The sequence below is a fragment of the Pristis pectinata genome, chromosome 33 (genome assembly GCF_009764475.1).
Source record: "Pristis pectinata isolate sPriPec2 chromosome 33, sPriPec2.1.pri, whole genome shotgun sequence".
Classification (NCBI taxonomy): domain Eukaryota; kingdom Metazoa; phylum Chordata; class Chondrichthyes; order Rhinopristiformes; family Pristidae; genus Pristis; species Pristis pectinata.
Window position 1 is genome coordinate 12505500 of NC_067437.1, and position 21199 is coordinate 12526698.

Below are 21199 nucleotides of genomic sequence, written 5' to 3' on the forward strand. Positions count from 1 at the left end.
CAGCGCAATGTGGGATGTGTGTGGAGGGATTAGCATGCGTGGGCCTGCATCAGGGGTCAGCACCTAGCAGGGAGCGGTACAAATGGTAGGCATGAGGAACTACCTGCAGAGCTTTAGGAAGGCAGTGGGACCAGCTGTAGGCTGGATTGGGTCAAGCATTAGCATGGTGCTTCCCCTGCCTGGCTGTGAGAGTGAGTGAAACTGCACCCCACCTCTCCAGGCTGTTACTAGTCTGGCTCCTTGCTGAAGGATGACAGATAGCTGAGGAAGGGTAGCAGCTAGTTCTCAACAGAAGCCACAACACTCTTATTAGCAAATACAAACATTATTTTAGGAAGTTGTATTTATGTAGTTTAAACCGTTTTCCCTCAGAAATAACCATATTGATTGACTTTTGCAAATTATCACTTTTAATAAAAACTCAGCATTACTTTTCTGTAACTCAGCTTCATTAAAAAAGTCTATCCATACCTGAATATTCTCTAGGCCTTGCTTCATTTGCTAGGGCATTGGGAATGGAGCTGAATATTGAGGAGCATTTCCTCTGCTGACCCCACAATGAAAGGAGGGCCATTGACGAGACAGCTGAAGATGGCTGGGTCTAGGACACTGCCCTTGGAAACTCCTGCCACAATGTCCTGGGGCAGGGATGATTGACCTCCAACCACTTCACTACCATCATTTGTATGAAGTATGATTTAATTGTTGGAGTGTTTTCCCCATGATGATCATTAGTCAGTTGTATCATTTAATGCTGTACTTCTGTCTAGAACAATCATTCTTACCTCTGAAAATCAGCTCTTTGGTCCATGGTCTATAAAACCCAAACTAAATATAAGTGAGAGCATGTTATTGATGAGTAAGTGTTCAGTTTATAACACTGTCAACCATACCTTCCATCTGATTGGACGAAAATTTCCTGGATTGAATCTGCCCTGCTTTTTGTGAGATGACAAATCCAGCCAATATTCGACATATTGGGTAAATGCCTGTGTTGTGATTGTATTGGAACAACTTGGCAACAGATGCAGCTGGTTCTGTCATGCAAGTCTTCAGATCCAGATGCTATATTGCCTGTTCCAGTAGGTTTGCTGCATCCAGTTCATCCAACAAGCCTTTCTGAATTTTGTGCTATGAATGTAATCAACTGGATTCTGGGATGGTGAGGATCTCAACAAGACACTTCTGGCTGAAGATGGTTGCAATTAGTTCAAGCCATGTCTTTGCCCTGTCATCACTGAGGCTGTAAATCATGGAGTCTGGTTCATTTCATGGGTAATTGGGTGAATGAAAAGATAGAAAGTTATTCATGCTCAGCCCCTGTGGAAGACTTAAAGCTCCCATTCATTGACAGTAATAACATCACCTCTGAGATATCTAATTGTTGGCTCCCATTCTTTCTCCACTTTAATTGGCAGAACTTGAAATTCCTTTACCACAACTCTGGGCCACTCTCCAAGCTGCATGCATCTTATAAAACCTTTCAATACATCTCTTTTGACTTTGTCAATGAGCTCTCCCCAGTTCTTCTGAAATCACTTCTCCCATTCAGCGTGTTAAGATGCTTAAGAACATAAGTTCACTATATAAGCAATGCTGTGTCATCACCTGAACATTGTTTTCAATTTTTCTTGCTGCAATGCTGCACCTCATCTCCAAAAATACTTCCAAATGGAGTGGAATTCATCTATGGAACTAATGGCAACCTAGGTCCCCTCAACTCCAATGTTACACTGCAATAAATAGGACATTTAAGTTTGTGTGCATATGAAGGTTGAGCTCCAAGTCATTGTTGACTTGTTCACTGAAGTGTACGAGTACTGGCCTTGAATGCAACATTTGCAAAACAAAGGCACTCTATTAACCTGCACTTGCTGTAGAACACTGACCTTCATCAATATAGGTCCATAACAAGACCCTGGAAAACATGAGCCACTTGCCATATCTCAGGAGATACATCAGGGTATGATAGATATTAATGGTAATATTCACCCTTGCTTTCAGTGTGACAGCACAGTCTCTGGCTGCTTGAGAAAAAATTTGTTTGAGCATCGAGATCTCAGGTGCTGCACGTGGTCGTGGTCTATCACGTAGCACACATCCCTGCCTAATTGAACCATCAGTTTCCTCTCCCAAGCCAAGACCCCCAGCTTTGAAGACCTATTTATCCTCAGTTGCCTTAGCTGGGGCAGCCACATCATTTCCATGCTTGACACCATGTTTTCAAAACCTCCTTGGAAGAAAATGAAACATTCCCACAGACTCCTTGGTGTCACAGGCCCATAAATGCTCAAAGTGCACAAGCAGCATTCAGGACAGAACCTTGAGTCCATGCATCAGTAGCACTCAGTAACCCAGCATAAACGGCAGAAGTGTCACCTCCCCAACTACTCACCCACCTGCTCTGCCAAGCACCACCCGTTCCATCTGTTGCAAACTTTGCAGATCCCACATTGGTCTTAGACCCCAGAACTGAAGTGGAAGCAAGTCATCCCCAATTGGAGGGAGACTATGTACATGGAGGTAAGTAAACACACACACATCCTGCATGATCAGCAGCTTGTACTATTGTAGGACCACATGCTGTACATCTGCAACATAACAAGCCACTGATGACCACCACCCAAGTCTTTCTTGGTTACAGCACAAGATCCTGTTCCCCAAAAAACTTTGCGAAATGAAAATGTGATTCCACAGGAAACAACTCATTTCCAACCTGATTAGCTCAAATTAACAACCTATGTCACAAATACATGCAGAGTCAGAATGTGTTCTCACCATTTTTGTTTTATTTTAAAAACAGTGCTTTATTACTGTTAGGAAGGATGTCCCCTCCTTCGAGTTTATAAAAGCCAGCAACAAGATCAATAATTTATACATGGGAAGTAATACAAAAGGAATAATAGTCCATGTCCTATCTACTTAACATTCATGATTATATCTAATTATAACCCAATGAATACTGCTCGGTGATGAAGCTACTATACGATATACCATACCTTCCAGGGAAACGTTCACAAACAAGGTGGATCAGGGTCAGGACAGTGTTGATGCTAGCTTTCTAGCAAGATTAAATACCACCTGTGCATGGTTTTTTTAAAATCCTGTTTAGTGTTTTCTCCTATTTTATTCCCTTTCCAACGCCTGCACCACAGCACAATTTCCGATTCCCCCACCCCACCACTCCTCTCCACTCTGGTTGGAGCTCGGACAGAGGGTTCTTTTCTCTTCGTGGGTCACAGGATCTTCCAGTCGTGGAGGGTGAAGCTTTTCCTTGTTTCTCTGGGGGAGGGGGCAGGGAGGATGGTGGTGGTGGGGGGGGAAAGGGGATTGTGATCGTATTGAGTGAACTGTATTACAAGTAAATGGAAAGAAATAAATGTTGTTTATAAAAAAGGCTGAAGGATTAAATGGTTCAAGTATCTGCATCAGCCATATCACTGTGATAATGACTCCTACTACTAACAACCAAAAGTTTCCTATTCCAGTCGGGGTACAGCCATGGGTCCCGTCCAAAAAACACACACACACACACACACACACACACACACACACTCATGCACAACACAAAACAAATAAAACTCGTCAGTCCCACTGAACCTGACCTGATGGACGGGCTGTTGGATATTTACCACACGGTAAGTTGCTGACTGGACATGGCCCATTCTTGCGAAGAAGCAAGATGGTCTTTTGCCAAATAAAAAGAGGATTAAAAAGAAAACATTTACTCTACTCAGAAATTGTTCCCTCCAAATATTCTGTCTATTCTACAGCTGCTTTGAGGCTTTCACAAAATAAAAACAAGGATAGAGAACAATACCCTTGGCTTACTTGGTAGTCAGTGGAGTAGAGTGCAGCTGTAGTGCTAACTTACTAACATGTTCACTGGTTATAATATAAAAGTTAACCTAAGTAAAAGAATATGATTTGTAGTCATAGGAATGAAAGCGATTTCTGAACCTGGTGTGACACAGAATAGCAACTCCCATTAATACAAGCCATCTGTGGTTTCTATGTTTTCCTTCTATAGTAACATTTTATATGCGCTACTAAACTAACTGGAGCACTACCAGGAGATGCTGTCATTTGCCACGCCACATTCCCATTTTAAATTCCTTCCTCTGTGATGAGACTTTTCTGTGAATGTTTCCCCATTATAACAACAACTAAAATATTTTATATACAAAAAACATAATTGTCATACAGCGACAAACCATGCTTTGGCTTGCAAAAAAAAGTCATAATTTAAGGGCGGCAGTGTGGTGTCTACATCTAGTGTCCCTTTTTCTTTTAACAAAGATTGATTTTCTTTAAATAGCTTACTAAGCCGGTGCAGTGTACACTGCGTTGGGGGATACTGCATGATCAGAAACTCTGGCAGCAATTGTGCTGTCTGAACTATGGAAGTACACTTCTTTCAACCCTGATCTCCCAGTGCAGAGATACAGTATAATGGACAGCACAGCCCCAGGAACATCGGAGCCGAATGGATAGGTCCAGGCCAGCCCCAAATGTGCACAATAAATCATTAGCTTCAATCTGACCTGGAGCCTCAATGACTAACCCTCACACATTAGTTCAGCTAACTTCCTAAAAATTTTAACATCTGAAATGGCATCATCAATGCCTTTAAAATGTCTGCCAACATAGTGTGGAATTCACAACTTTTTCATTTACATGATGCAACTGGGTGTCTGACTATCCTTTCAAATCTTTCCTGCTGCAAGCTCTCAATCCCCACCCTACCCAAACCTCTGTTCTGCACCTCTCAGGCAGAGATAGAGCTAGATTCCTCTTACAACAGATGACCATTTTCTGTGCAGCATCTCCCTGCTTGTTTAGGTACTCACCGAAGACAGAGGTAAATGAAACAAAGATCACAAAGCAGCCAAAATCTGATGATGATGATTAGAGTTAACAGAAAGTTTGATTTAAAAACTGCATTAAATTTGCACGTAATTCTGCTGAATGCAAGGGTGTCAGCCAGTCTGAGCAATATCCTAGGTCACATTAAAAAAATACAAATAAATTGGGTAATACAATTCAATTAACCTGATGCAATTAAAACATGCATATATTTAGTGCCAACACTTCTGGATTGTATCACTTAATTCAATGGTGCTACCTGACAGTGCAGTGTAAACCTGCCCCATTTACACAGGAGGCATGAAACCTCCATTTGGAATTTGCTGGGATCCTAATGCAATCAGTCAATATAATTTTAAAAACAAATTTGTTCAGATAAATTTACATCACCAGTGGAGGGAGGTGGGATGTGTGGTCTTAAGAGTCTTGAACAAATGATTAAATAGACATAAGTTAATGTTGCAGCCACTTTGCAGTTTGACAGCAACTAATATTTCAGCTGTTGCTATTGTTTAGTTGGATACAAACAGGGCACAATTTAACATGCTATCTCTGGAAATGGTGAATAGATGGAAGCTGTTGCTATCCTCACTACAAAAACAAAGCACAACATAAAACTGTTTCCATCAACTCACATTTTGGCTAATTTCCAGCTTGCCCCCACCTCTCCTCCTCATTTTGGACTGATCCCATTCAGTGGTGAATCTTTCTCTCTTTCTCCTATCAAGATTGTTTGTGACCACAATGCTTCGGCACTGCTGTTACACACACTGTACTGGGAGCAGCTTCCCATGGGCACCCAATTTCACTTTTGGTTTTTACTACTGCTTTTGTGCCTAATATTTTTAATTTCATTTGTTTGTCTTTTGTCAAATGAAGCTGATTTCATAAATGCCACTACACACACAAAGAAATGCACTTTTATACCACAGTTAAAAACTGTCTGCACAATCTTTGGAACAAAAAAAAACGAAGGCAGAAACATAAGGAAAAAAAATACATGTTTAGAAGAACATAATGAGGTATAAAAAGGTAGGTCTCTTGTGTAATGATTTCCTCTCTTTCTCGTGTATTTTTTTTCGTGTTGAGTTGCTATAAAGTTCCACTACTTGTAATATTGCAACAACCAGGCCTTGGGAAGGGGCTGTTCCCATTGCAGGAGTTCACATCACTTTTAGTAGGGAGCGAAACGACTGTATCCACCTCGGTATAAACTAGCCTGGAAGAGAAAAAGAATAGTATGTAAAGCAAAATAAAAGCATAATTTAACATTCAGATGTGGTACCGGCATTAGATGCTCATCTCTTAGCGTCAAATTCCAGAGACTTGAGCTTGAAGATCTAGCCTGGTAATGCAGTGCAGTACTTCCCAGTGCCTGTAAACAATACCTTGGCACTATTTAAAATCCAAGAATATACTCCCAGTGTCCTGGCCACCCCTCAATCAACATTACTAAAACAGATTATCCAGTCATTATAATATTGCTGCTTGTAGGATCTTGTTGCAAAGGGTCTTCAATGGTCCCATATGAAATGGAGTTTCTTGAATTTGAAGGGAAAATTCACTCTCTCATTTGCCATTGATACAAGGTGCCAATTTTTCCATAAAACCAACAGACTGTAGAGGGGGTGTCTGGAATTCCTCAGATTAGGAAATGTTTCAAAAGATCTTGGAGTGGCCAGTGATCGCTGCGTAACTGGAAACAGGTGCCTCTACAGCTGCTGCAGGTCCCCAATAGCTGAACACAGGAGGCAGGACCCAACTCCCCCTGTGGTTCCATCCAGACCAGCACGGTGGTGGGGGTGGGGGGGTGGGGTCCACAATTGTACTATCACAGGGAACAGAGGGTCTGATCTTCTGGTACCAACTCCAGGTGCATATCCCGTCTCAGTTGTAATTTGTTATAGAGTCATACAACACAGGAACAGCCCCTTCATCCCACACCAATCATTGTACCTATCCACACCTATTTCACTATATTCTCCCGATTCCCCTCATCCCCCCCAAGATTCCACCACGCCCCGACACACCAGGGGCAATTTACAAAGGCGAGTGAACTTGCTTGTCTTTGGGTTGGTGGAGGGAAGTGGAGCACCTGGAGCAACTCAATGTGCTCAAAAGAACATCCAAACATAGCTATTTGTCATTTATATTAATGATTTGGTAAGAATGTACAAGACACGGTTAGTAAGTTTGCAGATGGCGTTAACATTGTAGATGTGAAAATGATTATCAGGACTTACAGAGGGATCTTGATCAGCTGGGTAAGTGGGCTGAGAAATGGCAAATGGAGTTTAATTCTAAGCAAGGTGTTGTGTTTTGGGAAGACAAATGAGGGTAGGACTTTCACAGTAAACGATAAGACCCAGGGGAGTGTTCTAGAACCAAGGGACCTAGGAGTACAAGTACATGGTTCCCTGAAAGTGGCGTCACAGGTAGACAGGGTGGTGAAGGCGGCTTTTGGCACACTGGCCTTCATCAGTCAGGGCACTGAGTATAGAAGTTGGGATTGCAGTTGTTCAAGACATTGGTGAGGCTACATTTGGAGTGCTGTGTTTAGTTTTGGTCACCCTGATATAGGAAAGATGCCATTAAGCTGGAAAGAGTGCAGATGAGATTTACATTGATGTTGCTGAGATTCAAGGGACTGGGTTAGGGAGAGAGGTTGAACAGGTTGGGAATTTATTCACTGGAGTGTAGGAGACTGAGGGGTGATCTTATAGGTGTACAAAAGCATGAGGGGCATAGATAGGGTGAATGCATAGTCTTTTTCCAAGGTTGGGGAATCAAAAACTAGAGGAATGAGGTTTAGGGTGAGAAAGTTTATGGGAACCTGAGGGGCAACTTTTTCACCCAGAGGGTTGTCAGTATATGGAGTGAGCTGTCAAAGGAAGTGGCTGAGGTAGATACAATAACAATATTTAGAAGGAACTTGGATGGGTACATGGAAAGGAAAAGGTTTAGAGGGATATGGGCCAAACACATGCAAATGGGACTAGCTTAGATGGGAATCTTGGTCGGCATGGATGAGTTGGGCTGAAGGTCCGGTTTCTGTGCTGTATGACTCTATGTTTCCTGATCTGCTGAGCATTTCCAGCATTTTCTACCCTTTGAACTGCTGTATCAAACGAAAGGAGAACGTAGACCCACCTCTACTATGACCTAGTTGGCGAAAGTGTCTTCCAGCTTACACCAACCAAATTTAACTGTTTATACTGAGTTACCCAGTTAGAGAAGTGGTAGGGCAAATTTGGATAGTGAAGGAAAAACATATTTAAAACAATCAGCCTAATTTAATGGCCTTTATTATTTAAAGCTTTTTGGAAGAATACTTGCAAAGGTATGGCAAACAATGCAGAATTGTAAATGATCTGATTGCTTGGTAGTATTCACTACTTACACTCAGGGAAGTTGCTGGGCAGATGATGCACAAATGCAGCTGATTATGAGCCATTACCTTCACCAGAGCAAATTTGTAATAAATGGCGAATCCACATGCAAACAGTCTGGCTTGACCAGACTTTGCCAATAACAGACTTGATATTTTATTTGGACAAATGCATGGTGAGCAGAGCTGAACTTATTTTTAAATAAGAAAACTGAGCTGGAATTTGAAACTTGTTTGCATCTTAAACCTGCAGACACACCTAACATTCACTTCAAAACTGCTTATAAATCCTTTGCTGACCCCACCTCTCAACTCAAATGCACATTGTATGACACACAACTTGAGCTTTACTTATTTCTGTCTGTTCTGGGACCACTTTTCAATTATTGACACTATTTGGGGAACCAGAAGCTCTGTAAATTAGGAAAAATGGAACAGAACATATACAATGTGAATTTTTACTGCCAAATGGCAGAAAACCGATATCTCAATAAATTTTGTTACCCTAGCTTTCTATTTGGTTGGATGGATGAGGTATAGAAGACTTTAAGCATTCAAAAAAATATCCTAGGGCTTACTGTGATAGAAGAGGCTGTTGGGAGGAACTAGCAAGATGCAGAGGTAATAGTTTGCACACTGCATGTTTAAGTTTTTGCAGCATCTGCCTTAGCACTCCAGGCCCAGGGAAGAAAGAGTCTTCTCACAGCTCGTCATTAACAAATGCTCAGATTAGAAAGTGCCTTCGTACATGTCAAATGAGGACAGGCTCAGACTAGGTTGTGAGTGCCTGCCGTGTTTGAATAGCCTAGAGACACTTGCTGCCTGGAGTTAATAACCAGGGGCCATTAGGCGTAAACAGGCACAAAATTTGCAATTCCAAGAGAGAAACTATCTTATAATCTACTTGCATTAAAGGGAAGCTCCGGGAACTATACCAACTGCACAGCAAAGTGCAAGGAATGACTGTTGTACCTGACCTACAAATGAAAACTATGGCCACCTTTTCTGCAATGCAGCTTGGAATGTCTTGCCTAATTTCTAGCTTGAGTACTGCTGTTTTAAAAGATTCCTTGATTGAACGTTCAGGGACAGAGGATGACAGGACATTTCTTCCTGGGCTTTTGTCTTACTCAATCTCGTCTCAGGTCAACACATTCAGGAGATCTCCCATATCAATTAAAACTATCAGAAAAAACATAGACCATAGGTAGAAAACCCAATTGCTTGATCCGTGACCTGATGTTTCATGCTGCATGAACAGCTGGTTCATTGTTCAGCCAGCTTGTGCTGAACCAGGAAAGTTAAAATGAAGTCAATAAAGGAATCAGTAAAGAACGGAGGGGCATGCCTGTGAGAAGTTCTCAGGCCTGGTAAGTCTGATTTTGGTAGGTGTGGAGAGAAGCAGAAGTAAACATTTTATTCCAGGCCACCTCATCAATCAGCAGTACAGGAATTCAATTGAATCTTGGATAAATGCATTAACCATCAAAAACTAATCAATCACTTTAATTGAACTTAGTGCCTATACGTATGTTCCAGAGATTTGTTGATCAGATAGTGTGAGTGGGCACAATCTCACCGATATGGTGAAATTAAAACGTTTCTCAGGTTCCCTGATAACGCTGAAAGCATGAGTGTGTCTGGAGACAGATTCAATTAAAGAGGATGGATGGAGTCCAGGAAACAGGCACATGAAATCTGAACGATTTCATGCCCTGATTGTATATCACCTTCCCACTTCCCAGAGAGCTCCACACCAACACCAGAGAGGTGGTTGCTTTTACTAGTCCAAATGCCACAATAATTTTCTCAACCACACTAAGTGTTTTCAAATTTTAAAAAATCTATTTTGTTGGTATCTCCACATTTGGAAGAATATGATCATGTATTGTATGTAGCTTTGTCACAAAATATTCACCAACACCATAATTGATGAGGGGCCTGTATTGTTCTATGACTCAATGTGTACTGACCTGCACACAAAATTCCAGGATCATTCCCCAGCCTGTGCTCATTGGCTTATTTCAGCCAAGGCAACATCTGATTCAGTGTGCAGTTCTGGAAGCAGGAAAGATCAGACAGGACTCCCATTCCTAATTGTTTTCCATTTCCTCTAATATGAGAAGTGGATATCACAGTTATTTTGTGAGCGCAAAATTAGGCTCTGGTATTACATTCCCATACCCAAATAATCTACAAACCTTCATCATTTAAGATCGTACACAGAGAATGGCCTTTTGGAAAAGGTATTGGAACTGTGCTCCATCAAAAACATTACATGGAGGATATGTAGAGCAAGAGAAATAACATTCCACTAGCATGTTAAGTTCATTAAAGTGCTGTGCCAACTACCATCTCAATTGTTGCACCAGCTTACTTTGGGTAGTGTTGTTTAGTGATTATAGTATTTATATCCACTCTCAACAAAGACAGACATCAAATTATGAAATTCACCATTGCCTTCAGTGCGCCAACAAAGCCTTTGGCCACCTGAAGAAAAAGACGTTTGATGATCAAGACCTCAAATCCAATACATGGCTTATTTGTCTGCTGAGCACCAGTCATCACTGCCTTCCTGTATAGTTCTGATTCATAGATTATCGACAGCAGGCACCTCAACACACCAGAAAGGTTCCCGGTTTTGGAATCATCCTCCAAATCTACTGGCAGGATAAGTGAACCATATCAGCATTCTCTTGTGGGCTCCCTGAGGCTCCAATTACACTCAGCCAGTTTTGATGAGTGGGCTACATTGTTTGCATCCCCAACACCACACTCTTGAAACAGATGTTCCACTCAGAGCTCTGTCACAGCAATAGATTACCAGATGGATAAGCGTGAACGATTCAAGGTTTCTCCTTGTAAAAATGTAATATGACCTGTGGGAATCCCTGGTTCACACTTGCTCAAAATGGAGCAGCTGATCCTTGAATTTCTTTCTCAGAAACAAAAAAGCCCAGCGCAACCATGCACCACCTTCCAAGCCACCCACCATCTGCCAAGTCAAGCACCTCCTGCCCACCTGTGGCAGAAGATGCAGGTCCCACTTTGCCTCATTAACCACCTTGGAACACACAGAACTGATGATTAAATACAGAATAAAGTTATATAAAAATAGAAGTGCTCAAAGTGGATTCAAATGGGGTGTAGATCTGAGCCTGAGGTACTGTCTAACAAGATTTTTGCTGAAGTCAACTGTCATCAAGGCAAGTTGTGAAACTGAATTTACTGAATCTGCTTGAAGTAGAAAAGCTGTGAAACCCAAGTTTCTCCTCTTCCAAATCACCACCATGCACTTCCTCAAGTCAAACCATATTCTTCTCTTACTTCAGATCATTACTCTATATTCAATTTCCTTTCTTTCCTAAGGTCCTTAGATTTGACCAAGTCAGCGATCACCTTGCCTGGAATTCCACATTTCAGTCTGCAATCAGCAATGAAAACATCCTCAATACCCTGACATTGGGCATCTTGCATTTTCCTCTATGAATCTCTCGGTGGCTTACAACAGGATTTACCACACCCACCTCTTCCAATGTCTCTTCTTGGTTGTGATCTTTCATGGGTCTGCCCCCGTGTCGTTCCAACTTTATCCGCCTGATTATAATCTGAGCATTTTCTGCAATGGCTGACCTTTCAGTTATTGCAATGCTACATGTAGAGTCATCCCACCCAGCAGCTCTCTCTAGCTCCTTGTTGCATCGTCCACCCTCCAGACCTCCTCTCAGTTTTTGATCACCTCTTTTGGCTTGGTGCCCATTCTGACCCATTACAATTCTGTAATGTATCTTACGTTAAAGATGATAATAAATTCACCATTTTGTTTTTTTAAAGAAACAGGTATAACAGTTGACTTACCACAGCGCTTACTCCATAAGTAGGCGCAGGAGCAAGCGTGTGATAGGGATCTGCCGTGTAAACACGCCCATAGCTGGAAAAAGAAAATAAAATCATTTACGATATAAAAACAGAAGTGCATAGATTTTGTGGTACTAAACCAAGAATAGAGAACAACAGTCTTTTTTCCTGCTTTGTTAAGCCTTTCATCAAACAGTAATTCTATGATTGGGACATGGTAAAAAGGCTGTTGACAATCAAAGAAAAATGAACACTTAGTGAGGTACCAGAAGGTTCAAAAGCCAATTAAATTCCATGAGTCACCAACAGCAGAAATGGTTGTTCTCTCTCTATCTCACAAATAATCAGTTTGACAGAGGCACATTGATATCTTTTTCGATATGATAGGGGGAGAAAGAGACAGAGGCAGTGAGGGAAAAAATGTGAATACTTCAAACCCCTCCATGACCCCTCTGGAAACTTGACTGTTTCCACCATTTTGGACATATGATATCTTATATTAAGAAACGCCTTATTTCTCAAAAGGAACGTCAAACTGCTTATAATGCCATGAACTACACAGTCAATGCATCAGATAATATTGGATACAGTCTTCAATAAGTTATTTTATTAATTCCTTCACATGATTCACTGAAAATGTAATAGAAAAGTTTTATATCTGAAAGACAGCAAGACTAAAGAACATGTTGCACCATTCAATTGAACTATTTTTGCATGGAATCTGCTCGCTCTATTGCTGGAAAGCTGGATATAAAAAATTGATAAGATATTGGTAATGTTGATTTTTGTTTTCTGCATTAACTAAAATATAGAGACAGAATTGGGAAAAGAAAACAAGATAAGAATGCAGTTTACTTTCAAGGTGGATCAGATCAGATAGGCTGTTTCATCACTGCTCGCAATTCATTCATCTTTCAATTTGATTCAATTTGGAATTGTAAAACTTTCTGTTCCAGAAATGGACAGAAATCTTTAAAAGTGGGAGAACAAATAAAAAACACCTTAAAGAAAAAGAACACTGGATTTTATAAAGTTGTGTGTGTACCGAATTTAAAAACAAATACTGGAATTTGATGCTTCATGGAAGCATCTTGGCTAGTTTTTCTACATTAAACATGACCTTTTTTTGAATTTGTACAGGACATTGGTCAGGCTACAGATTGTGCACTGCATGGATTTCTGGGCACCCTATATAGGGCCATTGTTTGAATACAGTGAAGTTAAGAAAATTATCAGGAATTGTCTATTATAAGCACGGGCTCAACATTCATTTTTCCACTAGAATGAGGATGATTAATGGGGGATTTAATGAAGATTTCAAAATATGAAAGGTTTTAAGAGGATAAACTGTGAAATGAATGGCTTCCTGGCTAGCAAATTAGGAATAAACTGATAAATAGGATTAACCGGAGGGGTTGGAATCACACTGGTTATAGAACATGGAGCATTATGGCTCTGCTTTCATAGCACTAGTCATATATACAAGACTTTGTTAAGTATTTAAGAATTGGAGAAAGGGCTCATTTTACCAAGCTGTAGGTGAAGCGATGCTATTGGCAAAGATGCAGGAGGTGAAAAGGCCTTGATTATTACAATTTATGCATTTTTCCTATAACATAGGAGACCATCATTTGGCCCAAGTCTACATTATCTGTCGGAGAAATTCCAACAATCCCATTCCCCCACTTATTTCCCTGTAAACTATTCTCTCACATCTCCTACAACCCACCAATGTTAATTTACAGTAGCCAATTAATCCAACCAGCACGTCTTGTGGGAGGAAACTAAAGCACTGTGGGGAAACACATGCAGTCACAGGGAGAACATTCAAACTCTACACAGACAGCAGAGGTCAGGATGGAACTGGAGTCATTAGAGCTGTATGCCATCAGCACTACTGCTGCCCACTTATATTATTGTGAAGAAAAATGAATCAGTAAACAATGAGAACAAAATACTTTTCACAAAGTGGAGGCCAAGTAATGTTAGAAACCTTTAAAACAGCACTTCTCTGTAAGGTCTGTGCATTGGTTAAAAGATGATCTAAGGGGATTTTAGGTTGACTGTATCCAATCAATCATCTGCTGCACTGGGCTGTTTTATTTTATAGCATAAAAACAACTTGACATGTTCCTTTTGAGAAATAAGGAATTTCTCAAAATAAGAAATCGTATGTCCAAAATAGTGTAAACAGTCACGTTTCCAAAGCCTACAAAATAACAGAAGGGAATCTTTCTGTTCCCATTGTCTGATTACTCTACCATTGCTGTTGCAATCAACAATCCAACACACCAAGCACAGGTGCCAAGAACTCCTTGATCTTCATCTGAAAGAAGCTCAATTAACAAGAACGAAGTATATCAGAATCCTCTCCCAAATCCTGTTAAAAATCTAGGCAGTCATCTACTGTCCTCACTGCTTCACTCAGGGACATGTTATTGCAAGGTGTTGGACAGTTATCAAAAGAATATATTTTTGTTTAAAATGCCTGCCTGGTTTGATTTTTATCTCAGATTTTCAAATTTTGGCTAACGGAGATGGGACAGGACAGCCATTAAAGAGCACAAATAGTGCCTGCCAGCAGTGACGGTGGATTCCATTTCACAATGCCATTCCTGAATAGATGGAAGACTTTGTTGGTGGCATTTATAACCTTCCAGCTGCACTTTAACTTGCTCATCAATAGGCTCCAAGGCAAAGGATTCAGCATTAAGACTTTGTTAGTTGAGAAAGGCAAAGCAATGACTACTGCCTATGGAACAAATATCCCATTGGACAATATCTTTAGCAAGAGTAAGTAGGAGGAAAAATAATCACAAAACAGTTGAGAGAAATAACACATCTTGAAAGTGCCTTCGCCCTTTCTGGTACTTTTTTTGTTTTTATGTCTTTGACCTGACAGTGATTTTATTCTAATGGTTAGGTGGTGAAGAATGACACTGTCTCAGCATAATATGCAGTGTCATTGGTTCATTCACTAATGGACAATCCATACAAAGCACTCTCAGTAATGCAATGTACATTACAACAACCTTTCATTAATCACAGAAATGATGCACCTTGTTTACAGCTCCTCAACACAAAATGTTCCAAACTGGAAACTTTAGGCTGCAACTGCACCATGATATCACCCAGCAAAAGGAAGTTCAATGTGACAGCAAAGAATGGATCCCTTCTGTGAAAATGACGACTTCAGAAGCAAACAATAACAAGAGGAAAGGGTAGACTTGGTACTTACCTGTCACTGTATGCAGTAGCAGTAGCAGTTGCTGGCTGTGCATACCTATAGGCGGCATATCCACCCTGGGAACAATCAAGAAGATATCTTAGAACACTGCAACATGCTCACACTACACACCAATCAATGGGGGAAAACTGCATTTGTTTCATACATTACAAATTTTAATATAAAATTTGATGCATGCACCATTGTTAGCAGTGCAGATTTTATGTTTTTTTACTGTTAGATTAGCAGTGTAGAAAATCTTTAGTGACAACAATTTAAATATCTGACCATAATTCTCAAAGCAGCAAGTCTGAAAATTTGAGAGGGCTGAAAACTGCAGTTAGCTCACCAGTTTTGATATACAACTAACTTGGGTTTCATCTAAAAGCCTTGTACCAATTTCACTCAGGGCCCCACTGGCAAAAAGGTCCCCCCCCCACTCCCCAAACCCACAGTCTAATGCACAAATAACTTGGACCCCTGCTGACCCTGCATACCCTTCATCATAATGAAACTAACGCAGAGGCTGGTTGGCATTTTTGCTGCTGGTAACAGGCTATTGATTTTGATTCATTATATGGCTAAAGGAAAGGCAGATCCATCCATCTTAAGGTTAGATCATCCAAGTCAGCAGAAGATAGAGTGAAAGTGAAAAGAAAGATCAAGTGCTGCCGATCCTACTGGAATGCAATAAGGGAAAACAGAAATGAAGAGAAAAGGACGAGCTGTAAATTTCCATTCTCCAAGCACAACCCCCTCCCACCTCCCCCCCCACCCCACTTCCTCAACTCTCTTCAGAACACGTTGGCACAGTTCAAGGATCGCAGTATCCCTCCAGTTCACCATGAAACTGTCAGGAAGCATCAACAGTCCAAGTGCAGTTGCCTTCACTGCCATTCTACCCAATATTAACCGTTACACGTTGCTTTCATAACCAGAACTCCTGGGGGTGGGAGAAATTGCAGTCTGTTGAACAGGAAATGTCTAACAGATGTGCAAAACTAGAGCAGATTTTGAACCCTGCTAGGAATTTTACTTAAGTAGCACTGCCAAAATGATGTGTTGTATAATTGCCATCTGTAGCCCAAGTTTAATAGACCATATTAAAACAAATGCAGTTTTAAAACATTAGATTAAATATGCAGGTACAAATGAATCTTTATTTTCTAAACAGTCAAGCTGTGGTATCTGTCAATCAGGAGAAATTGGAGCATGCGAATGTCCGAATCTACAGCACTAGCAATCACCAACCAAATGATCCACAGACTAACTCTGGCCGTCCCAGCATTCTCCAGGGGACGGCCCTCAGCCCTATTTGCTATGGCAAGCCGAGTGAAGGAAACAGCCTGGATTACTAGAGCGTGCAGCCACAATTCTCAGTATTATGTATAGATGTATATATGAAAATATAAAACATTCACGATCACCATTCATTCATTGCAGCCTCTCCCGCATACCTAAGAGGTTAACGTTCACGTCAAGCAAACCACATTAAGAGTTCTTGCTGCAGTTAGAGGTGGGAGCTGAGATACTAACCAAACTCTACAGCATATTTATCAGGCATCTGTGGAAAATAGATTATTTATAGTGACTGCTTGCTAGGAATTAACTTTTAAAAAAGTTTCATCAGCAAAAAGGTTTAATGAAACGCTAATCTTGAATATACCTAACATTTATCTCCTTACTGATATAATCATGTTCAAAAAAATCATTTTACTCTTAACAATGAATTTTATGAACTCTAGGTTCCATTGAAAGTGTGGCTCAGAGCAGATAATAATGTAGAACTGGAGGTGGAGATGATGAGGTAGAATCACTGCACTCGTTGAACAAGTTTTGCTACTTTGGTAGAAAGGGTGTTGGAGTACATTTGCCTGATAGATACCTGAACCTTCTTCAAAGGGTGGAGAAATGCAGGAGCAGTATTTTCATGGCTCAGTACATAAATAAATCAAATACAAATGCCCCAGCTTCACTTTCCAATCTGAGTTGTGCGAAGGGACCATGTGGGGAGGGGGAAGAAGGTGTCAAGTAAAGAGACAAATTGCTGGAATGACCCTCCACAAAGGAAAATCAACAGGGACTGCTGCTCCTATGTTCTACACAGTTGCAGGGGTATGTGGAGAGAAGCAGGAACTGGCTCAGTTAGTGAGTATGCCACAGGTGAATAGCCTCCTGATACTCACTGCCTAGATTCACATGAAGTAAGCCATTTGTGTGAGGTGCTGAAGACTTAACAAATGCACAAACCAGAAGTCTGTGAAAAAGAAAGGACAAGGGGAATAAAAGAGGGTGGTGCAATGGTGCAGCTGGAAGACCTGTTGTCTCACACCTCCAATGATCCAGTTTGATCCTGACCTCCAGCACTGACTGTCTGGAGTTTGTACATTCTCCCTGCGATCACATGGGTTCCTCCAGATGCTCCAGTTTCCTCCCACACCCAAAGACATGTAGGTTAGTCGATTAATTTGCCACTGTAAATTGTCCTTAGTGTGTAGGTGGGGGGTAAAATCTGGGGAGAGGGGGCAGTTGAAAGGAATGTAGGAATGATAAAATGAGATTAGTTTAAAATGTGTGATCGGTTAGCATTGACTTGGTGGGCAGAAGGGTCTGTTTCTATGCTGTATGACTGCGACTGTAAAAAAACACCCTTCTAGTGCCATGCACAGAACGGCATTGGTGATAGATGTGCCGGGGTCAATGGGATGTACTGTTCTATGTATTCACTTCCAAAACAAATACAGCAGAATTAATGGATGTTTTTTGATAAAATATATAGCAATTCTGTTCTGTCTGCATTATCAGGACCATTGTTCTACATCAATAAAATCAAACTCAGCTTTTATTAGATTAGATTCTGCATTTTACCAGAGATTTGGTGATCACATTCTGTAATTGTATCTCCATGGAAACAGAAACTCAATGGCCTTGAATGTTCCTTGTATAAACTGCATGTGAAAAGTGATCAGAAGGCAACAATTCTACTTGAAGTGCACTTAAATATTTATGAACAAGAAATTCCTAAATATCTGAAGTTAGGCACTCAATTGAGACCTTGCACAAATGCAATGAAACATGAATTAACGGGAAAGTATGGTGGTGTTTATGCCACGATGTACTTGAGTGAATAAAAGTGACTTCGTTCATTGGAATTCAATGCTTGGATCCCATTAGGTTTTATCTTCAGTCTCTTGCATGATTAATGTACTGCAGGCTGGTTTCACGTTTCGCAATGATATTGCTTCCACTCTTTTCAAAGGGGAATTTTTATTACCTCATTCATCTCTCTTATTACAGACATGTGTCCTCAAAGATTTCTTCCAAGCCTCAGTGTAAACAAGGCTGTTATAATTATCTACTTTCAGTGACTGGCTGAGACCTTGATAGTCCAACCTTTCAGCAGTCCAATGAAATGGGTTTTTGGGTAGCAAAGTATATTTAAGCACCCATTCATATCTGCCATCAGGTTGAGTTTAACTGTAAGGGAGGGGAAAAAGGTAGAAAGTAGTGTCACTCTGGGTCTCTCTTATACAGTCCCTATTGCAAGGTTCCCAGAAATCTGGAAGAAAACTTGTCAATTTCCTGTCAACATTTTTTGTTCCATGGAATGGGATATGGGAGAATTTGTTTCCAATAAGTAATAAATAAAATCCACGCACTAACTAAATGAAGTAATCCACTCAAGTACCTCATTGTTCTCTCACCTTGAGTAACCCAGGTCCCCATTCCACCCAAACAGGAAGTGAAATTGTTTTCCCGAGAATGAAGCCTTAGCACCGCATTAACCTTTAATCTGACTGAAAGGATAACGCACTCTCCTCCAGCACTTTAATGATTCAAAATTAAATGTGTTGAGTCGGTAATCGACACAACCCATGTTATAAACCTACCAATTATATTCATTAGCAGGGGAGATTTTTGTTCACATTTGTGTTAAGCTCTTGCTGAAATCAGAGCACTCTGCAGGAATGCTTTATCTCCATATGGTGCCTGCTCCCATCCCTAACTGCAGTCTTTGCTGTTAGTAGGATTTTCACTGCAATCCACAATCTGTGCGATTGGTCTCTTCACACATTTCTATCATACCTGCGGTAACTTACTGCTATACACTGGTTCCTGATACACTATTCTATAATAAAACACAGGGAAGAACATTGGCGACGAGGCTAGAAAAAAAAACAACCAAAAAGAGAGAGACCCTCCTTGGATAAAGCCATTCTATTTGGAGGATGCTTTACACTGATTAACCTTTAACACTAGATTTATAAACAAGAGGCGGTCACACGCTGCACAACTACATACAGTGAAAAGGTTGAACACTCGTTAAATTTACTCTGAGCACCTGTCACAACATTTCTTTCGCCAACTGTCTTCGCTACTATTTATAGATCAAAAGGTGAGGGATTTGATTTCAAAGTCAAATGCATACTCGACAGACTAATATTTTTCCAATAAATTTCAACACAATTAAATGTAAAAATCTAAAGGGGGAAGAATTGGTGAGCAATTCTGTAAACCTAACAACTGTTTTCTCAAGGTTTTCCTTACAACCTAGGTGCAGTATCAGAACCAGTGCAGCAAAGGTCAACCTTACTCAATATAAAAGCAATGATGTCAATGTGATATTCCAAAAGAAACTCTGATTCTTTTAGAGCACAATGCTCAAAGGATTCAGAACACTGTACGCCGTAAATATTAAAAGATCACAACTTTTTGGTTGACGAAGCTTAAGCAGGGTACAAAACTGAGGGGACTAGTTTCAAGTTTAAACAACTAGGTCAAGGACCAGAAAACTATGAAATTAACACCTCCCAGATATGGAAAAATACACAACTGGAGGAAGTATTAGCATACTGATTTAAAGAATGGCTTCATCAACAGAAGGGAGACAGTGTAAAATAATATTTATACTTACATAGAGATCGGCACCATAAAATCCATCCTGGTAAACCACACTGCAGAGATGCACACAGAAACACTCTCATTACTGCAATTCCAACATGCAGGGGCTAATACAGGCAAGGTTTGTCACAAGAATTCCACTACTGGTTCAAATGCCCACCAGAAGTCTTTGAAAGTTTTCAAATTAGGTACTTTCTTTCTTTCCCACAAAATGTATTTACAGGGGAACAATCAAGCTGCCATTTTGGAGCTGCTATTTTTAAGCACTTGACTGCCCTGTCAATAGGGCCGAGCCATGAGTTCACAGAACATAACTTGGCAGTATCGATGCTCTTCAGTTAGGTGAGCCACCTAATTAGCACTCAACTATAAACATGTGAACACAGAAGCAAGAATTTGAAATTTAAAAAGGAGTTTCTACTAACTCGGCTTCTACTTACTCCTTTCATTTGTCGGTCACATGGGAATCAGACTGCACTGTTATTAATAGAGATCCACAGAATGTAATCAAAAGGCTAACAGAATGTTGGCCTTTATCTCAAGAGGACTGGAATACCCAGTGAGGAAGCAATGCTTCAATTGTACAGAACATTGATCAGTTTCCACCTGGAGGACTGCATTCAACTCTTGGCATTACATTTCAGAAAGGACATACTTTAGCTTTAGAAAGGGTGCAGCTCAGATTTACCAGAATGATACTGGCAGTTTATGGGTTAAATTAAACATAAGTTTAGCTTCTATTTCCTTGAGTATAGAAAATTAGGTGTGATTAAATAAACAATTAAAATAATAGAAGGATTCAATAGATTGGCTGGAGAAATTACTTCCAGTATTCTTTTAAAAATTAGAGCTGGGTCATTTGAAAGTAAAATCAGGAAGCCCACCTTCTATAGCATGCGTTGTGGAAACTTTAAAGTAATTTCACTTCAAAAGATTGTGAATGAATACTGGGTCAAAGG

The 21199-nt window shown here is 40.5% G+C and overlaps 1 protein-coding gene across 5 annotated transcripts in view; it reads right to left on the reverse strand.

Moving 5' to 3' along the window:
• Nucleotides 1–2769: 2769 nt before the first annotated feature.
• Nucleotides 2770–21199, reverse strand: part of LOC127585464 (RNA binding protein fox-1 homolog 2-like) — a 240821-nt gene continuing 222391 nt past the window's right edge. For all 5 annotated transcript variants that reach the window (XM_052042929.1, XM_052042932.1, XM_052042928.1 and 2 more), the window contains 4 exons: nucleotides 20254–20293; nucleotides 15351–15415; nucleotides 12113–12185; nucleotides 2770–6085 (listed from right to left, as the gene is read on the reverse strand). In XM_052042929.1, coding sequence (XP_051898889.1) covers nucleotides 6041–6085; nucleotides 12113–12185; nucleotides 15351–15415; nucleotides 20254–20293 — 223 coding nt within the window. In that variant the 3' untranslated portion in view covers nucleotides 2770–6040. The remainder of the gene's footprint in view (nucleotides 6086–12112; nucleotides 12186–15350; nucleotides 15416–20253; nucleotides 20294–21199) is intronic.